The following is a 6,406-nucleotide window of genomic DNA, read 5'->3' on the forward strand; positions in this document are numbered from 1 at the left end:
TGGATGCCATCCGGGATCTGAACCCACACCCTCAGTTACGCACCTACTTGCCATCACAAAAAGTCAGCCTTCTAACCCACTCAGCCACCGCGGCTTCCACAAAATGAAAGTCAGATACAAACAGATACATATTGCAGTCTACATGTCCATGTTTGATATGATTTGAGTCTGTAAATAACCAAGTCTGAACCAGACAATCCAGTGGTTGGTATAGTGAGCATCTATCTGCACAGATGGGATACGATGACATGTGTCAACCAAGTTAGCTTCACACTTTTGCTTTCAGTGAAGTGTAAGAGGAATGGTGACCTGAAGGAAGCTTTTATTTGTCGGAATAATACATGACGATCTTCTTAGATAGGGGCCTGGTGAGTCAGGACACACTCATGGTAAGCCTGCAACAAGACCGGAAGTGTTACCATAGCAACCAGAACATTCATCGTCATCGACGTCAAGCCATCATTACCAATATAATTTAACAATAAGTAAATGTAGCAAAGAGGGTTCGGGAGACCATTGCCATTATCATGCTGATCATCAGCTCTGGATCCTTGTCACTTGCTTCTCCCAGGAAACGTTGCCTTAGGATACCTGACATGAACTCGGAGACTTCCAAGCTGTGAATCTTGTGTTCTTCACTACCAAGACAAACAGATGGGCTGTGTCCCCACCAACAAACTCGGGTACTCACCCAGTGCAATTAATGAGACACCAAACCCAAAGTACGCAGGCTAGCTTTTCTTGACCGTTCGCAGGTCTGCGAACTTCTTAGGCCTATTCGTAACACAGTGGGTACGAATTCTTAGGGCTACGTACGTTTCGAGAATAAGTACCCTGATGCACAGGATGCATGGTAGATTTATTGATAATACCGTATATTTATGAAGGAAAACCACCAAAATGGTCAGGTTTGTTGGCTTGGATACATCTGAAGGTGTACAACATTCTAAAAAAAATATACTATCGAATTCCTGACGCACTCTAAATATTTGCACCATGAATGGACCTTAGAGGGAAACCCACAAGCATGACGATGACGCTAACAGAAAGATCTAACCACGTCATGCTGCTTGTGATGCTGTGTGTGCGTCGAAGAACGCACATATTCTCTTTGTACTCACTGCATTTTGTATTTAACAAAATGGTGCCGATACCGTTGATGGTTGCCAGTGGGAAAAGATTGTTACTGGTCAGTCAAAAAGCTTTCTGTTTCAATTTTCAGGCCAAAAGATTTCATCCAAGGTGAGGCCTCGACAGGACTGCTCGACTTTTCAACGCACAACTCACAAATTAATAACGTCTAACGTCTTGACTACATACGTTTACCAGGAACTCGGTGAACTCCACATCAGTGATCTTGCCGTCTTCTGTAAGGGGAGATAATTACGACATTTCGTTTCATTCACATATGATTCTGTAAATAAGGTTTTGTTATATGAGAAATTTGCTCATTTGTTACAAGGATGGGTGAGCAAAAGGATTTGGCGCAGTCTTGTACAGAAACCAGTGTTGTACAGAAACCAGTGTTGTACAGAAACCAGTGTTGTACAGAAACCAGTGTTGTACAGAAACCAGTGAGCCGTAATGCTGGTTAGTTATTTGCATGACCCTTAAACAATACGACCCTCCTTGAAAAATGTACAAGTTTAGGGCAACAAAATGTCCACTTTACCATGATCTCCCGAGATTTGTGTATTGATATAACCCTCCCACCCCCAGTGTTTAACACTTCCACCTCAAAAATTGCCGACCCCGAGTCAAACACTTGAATCACGTCGTGAGGGAGACACGGTGGTTCTCGGTCCCAGGCTATGCCAAACCAAAACACGTTCCAAGTCGGTTCCTGTTATCCCCCGCTGCTGTCTGGATATTAATGAATGAAACACGGCCTGGCAGGATTGGGTATTAATGAGCCGGTATTAGTCCTGACCAGAGTGGTTTTCCGAGTTTCATATTATCAAGCAGTGTCTCGTTTCACAAAACATCCATGGCCTGCCCTAAGTTAACTCTCAATTTGACTCTCAAGTTTACTATCGGCTTAAACTTAAGCGCTACGAAAGTTTAATGTATCGGGACTCAGAAACTCTTGGAGGTTTGCGTGTCAAACATTGTTGAAACTGAGCGATTCCTACTGCCAGTGGTGGATTTCCTAATTGTCATACTAAGTGTTGTGGAAGATAAATAACTAAAATTGCATTTTCAGAATCGAAACAAAAATAATTTTAAAACGATCTTTGAATGCTCATCACTCACGGTTAACGTCAACCTTGGACTTCAGTCCAATCACGTCAAAGAGACCGAGGCTGTCGTCACCGTTGGTGTCGAACTTGGTGAAGATGAAGGCGGCGAAATCGGGGGAGTCATGATATGTTGCGTGCCATTGTTTCACAAACTCAGCCTTCGAGATGGACAAACTACCTGTCGTCAGAACCAGGCGCTTGTTAATAAGTTCGTTGAATTGTATTTTGAATAGTACTTCAGTTGTACAATTATCAGCTTTACACGGGTGGCCTTGAAGTAAGTGTTATCTGTTTGTCACTATTATGAAACGTATGATCGGTGTGATTTAGAAACCCAGGCACGACATTGTGCTGACAACCCCAACGGGTACTTCTACACGTAACACCAGGCAATTGTCTACTTTTTGACAAGACCCGTGAAGGTCCCGGGGTAGAGTAGGCCTTCAGCAACCCATGCTTGCCATAAAGGCGTAAGAGGCGACAAACGGGATCGGGTGGTCAGGCTCGCTGACACATGTCATCGGTTCCCAATTGCGCAGACGTATGTTGTTGATCACTGGATTGTCTGGTCCAGACTTGATTACTTACAGAGCGCCGCCATATAGCTGGAATATTGCGGCGTAAACCTAAACTCACTCACGCACCTTTTGACAAGTCAATACCAAACGGATCCTACCGTCATGATCAAACTTGGTAACGAACTCGTTGAGTATTTCCATGTCTTCAACGATGCCGTCTGTGTTGGCGTCCATGTCTTTGAGTGCTTGTAGGACGACCATGTCGGCGGTGTGTTGTTCAGTGTTGCTGTGGATACACTTTGGGTTGCTCAACTGGCTGGAAGGTTACAATAGTGTTTAACTGTAGTTGTGTAATACTGGCTGGTAGAAAACAACAGTTTTTAACTTTAGCTCTATAACGCTGGTTGAAAGATTACAACAGCGCTTAGCTTTAGTGATATAACACTGACTGGAAGATTACAATAGTGTTTGACTTTAGTTGTGTAATAATGGCTGGAAGAAAAAAACAGTTTTTAACTTTAGCTCTATAACGCTGGTTGAAAAATTACACCAGTGTTTAACTTTAGTGGTATGACACTGACTGGAAGATTACAATGGTGTTTAACTTTAGTTGTGTAATACTGGCTGGAAGAAAACAACAGTTTTTTACTTTAGCTCTATAACGCTGGTTGAAAAATTACACCAGTGTTTAACTTTAGTGGTATAACACTGACTGGAAGATTACAATAGTGTTTAACTTTAGTTGTATAACACTGTCTGAAAGATTACAATAGTGTTTAACTCTGTATTGGGCTGGTTGGTACATAATACCAGTGTTTAACCTACTATTGACTTTGCAGGAAGATTAGGACAGTGTTTAACTTAAGTTGTATAACGCTGCTGGAAGACTACAACAGTGTCAACTTGTGTTGTATAACACTGCTGGAAGGTTACAACAGTGTCAGCTTGTGTCGTATAACACTGTTTGTCGTTTAAGTTAAGTTGTATAAATCTGGTTTGAAGATTACAACAGTGTTTTACTTTGGTTGTATTGAGCATGCTGGGTACAACGTTCTACGTTGTCTTCTAGAGGAGAGTCCCGACTGATCTCCAGACTAATATTCTGCAATGTGCCGCTTACGTAGCTTTTGATCGCTGTCGGTAAAGTGATCTGGACAACTCACGTCGACTACAGCACGTGGCACATGTTCACTACGGTGACTAAGCCTTCTGGGGTTACATTGGGTCAAGAAACAATTTATTGTTTTAATGATTGCTGTTTTCACCAGTTCCATAACTTACCCATAAGCCACAGCGGCGAGTAGAAGAACTGCCAGTGATCGCATAATTCTGTGACACAAAAGAAAATCTGTCATTTGATAAACATTGAAACATTAATGATCTTATTCATAGTGGTGAAAGACAAAGGTTACATTTCAATTGGAATTTTAAGGATTCTATTGTTTGAAGCTGATTTTCTTAGTATAAACTTAATTGTATAACGATATCACCATTCTGGATTAGATTTTTAATTCTTGAAACAAATGTATTTGCCTCAGATGGTTGAAAAATGTTGTCTGATATGAAAAACACGTTGTTGCATTTTTAATCATAGATGCTTAGTCTCTTAGTTTTAATTTGAAAAAAAACCCCAAACGTTTACGTTGCTGAAGCAGTAAGAGTGAGTGAGTGAGTGAGTGAGTGAGTGAGCATTGACTGACGCCCTCGGCGCCGTGTTTGGCAGTATTGTAACAAAAATTATCGAAGTTAATGATACCTTCGTAAAATTTCACAATTATCCGTTCGTCCACACAACCGCTAACTAACGTGCAGCTTTCTCTTACAACGGTTAGTTCGAGACAACGGTGGTTGACACAGTTAAGGCGTGTGTGTGAACGTGCATGCATGCATGCATGCATGCGTGCTCGCGCACTTGCTTGTGTGTTACCTTTGACGGCAGGACAAATCCTATTGTGGACATGTGAATGTTCTGCAACCTTGTATCAAATATATTATGTGTTCGGTAAACTGAACTAGATTTATAAAACGAATATATTGAACACAGCTTCTCACTGACTGTATAACACCGACGTTTCTGGGCCCATATGCACAAAGCAATTTTAGAACTACGACCATCTTAAGGCTATGTTGAAGAATGGAATGACAATCATTGTATCGCTAAGATCGCTTTGTGCAAGTCAGCCCTGGGCAATTGCTTGCCCCTTCTTCAGGTGATCACCTGAAGAAGCGACCAGAAGTCGCCCAGAAACGTCAAGTTATATATTCACCTCTCAAGAATCTGAACGACATCGCTGAAATAGTTTTAATGCAAGACTTGAAAATACTTGACCGCGTAGAGAACGAGGAAAGGTGGACATCCCTGACCCGCTGGACAGTTTGAAACTGTTTAACATATAAGACGATGTGACGTTAAACTCACTCACTTCACAAACATGCAAAGTTTTGCCTTTGACATGATGAAGTACACAAGTATGACAAAAATAGGTAAAACTGATAAACCGATATGTCAAGCACTTTTCCCAAGGTACTGCTTAAAGGTGCGACTTGACTCTATTATGTTCTTTGCTCTGCTTTGAAGATATAGTGACATTAAAGTCCTGAAACACGGTTGGTATGTCACCTATCTCTAACCTTATCAAATCTGGGATGGATCTGTGTTTTGTCTGCCAAGGTCAGGGACGTTGCTATGAGGTGAGAATGACTTACTTCTGGCACCAGTGACTTCAGACGCCATGTGCAATGTGTCATGTCATTTCTTGTACTTACCGTTACACGTACCCCTGGTACAAAATACAAGTAGTAAGTGTGGAGCATGTACATGGCTTCTAAGTCCCAAAACATTCGATGTAAATTTAAGTCTACCGTGTTTTTAATCGTAGTATTCTAGCTATTTCAATTTTGGCTAGCATTTCCTACATTAGCCAGCGGCTGAAAAGATGGCGTAAATCCAACTAGGGTCCATGCAGTAGCAAAGGTACTGTAAGTCCCCATGGTCCCTAGTATGGTGATCTACCTTGAGTTGTTGACGATCTATAGCCCATGTTTTATATTTTATTGTATGCTTTAATTACTAGAATGTTTTACTTTTCCATGCTAGTTTTATATCCATATCTGTCATACCCTAGCATTTTTACTGTTCACCGTGACTGGTTTTATTCTTCAAAATGTTTTCATTTTTCTCATATAAATTGTTTTCGTCACGATATGACTGAGATATTGCCGATGTGACGTTCAATATTAACTCACTCACTCAGATGGCTTCTAATACTCATTAATAATGTAAATTTATTCAAGTAGAACGCGAGTTTTAGTGCCCAGCATAAATGTCCCATGTTTCTATTCATATGTGCAAAAGGAACACGAGCTTGAGGGTCAAATGTGAATATCTTATTATTCTGCTCATAAACTGAACAGGAATAAGAGTTGGAGCGTCAAGCATGAATATCCCATTTTCCTATTCATTTTAGTGTCGAGGAGCACGAATTTGAGGGCCAAAAATGAATATCCAATTCTCCATTCCTATTCATTTGTTCACAAGGAACACAGGCTTGAAGGTCAAACATAAATATCTCATTTTCCTATTCCTATTCATTTATTCACAAGGAACACAAGCTTGGGAGCCGAACGTAAATATCTCATTTTCCTATT

At 40.9% G+C, this 6,406-nt stretch overlaps 1 protein-coding gene across 1 annotated transcript; it reads right to left on the bottom strand.

Moving 5' to 3' along the window:
• Nucleotides 1–353: 353 nt before the first annotated feature.
• Nucleotides 354–4,081, bottom strand: LOC137277036 (uncharacterized). The gene is made up of 5 exons (XM_067808700.1): nucleotides 4,040–4,081; nucleotides 2,917–3,074; nucleotides 2,254–2,418; nucleotides 1,321–1,367; nucleotides 354–395 (listed from the first exon to the last, which is right to left on the bottom strand). Exons 2-5 carry the CDS (start codon nucleotides 3,017–3,019, stop codon nucleotides 354–356), a joined length of 357 nt encoding a protein of 118 aa, XP_067664801.1. The 5' UTR covers nucleotides 3,020–3,074; nucleotides 4,040–4,081.
• Between the last annotated feature and the right edge of the window lie 2,325 nt (nucleotides 4,082–6,406).

Source organism: Haliotis asinina, chromosome 1 (assembly GCF_037392515.1).
Source record: "Haliotis asinina isolate JCU_RB_2024 chromosome 1, JCU_Hal_asi_v2, whole genome shotgun sequence".
Lineage (NCBI taxonomy): Eukaryota > Metazoa > Mollusca > Gastropoda > Lepetellida > Haliotidae > Haliotis > Haliotis asinina.

Coding starts and splice junctions, on each gene's coding strand:
- LOC137277036 (XM_067808700.1), bottom strand. CDS start 3,019: ATGGTCGTCCTACAAGCACTCAAAGACATGGACGCCAACACAGACGGC. Junction 2,419..2,916: donor TACCAAGTTTGATCATGACG/GTAGGATCCGTT, acceptor TTCTGACGACAG/GTAGTTTGTCCATCTCGAAG. Junction 396..1,320: donor TCACCGAGTTCCTGGTAAAC/GTATGTAGTCAA, acceptor GTCTTGTTGCAG/GCTTACCATGAGTGTGTCCT.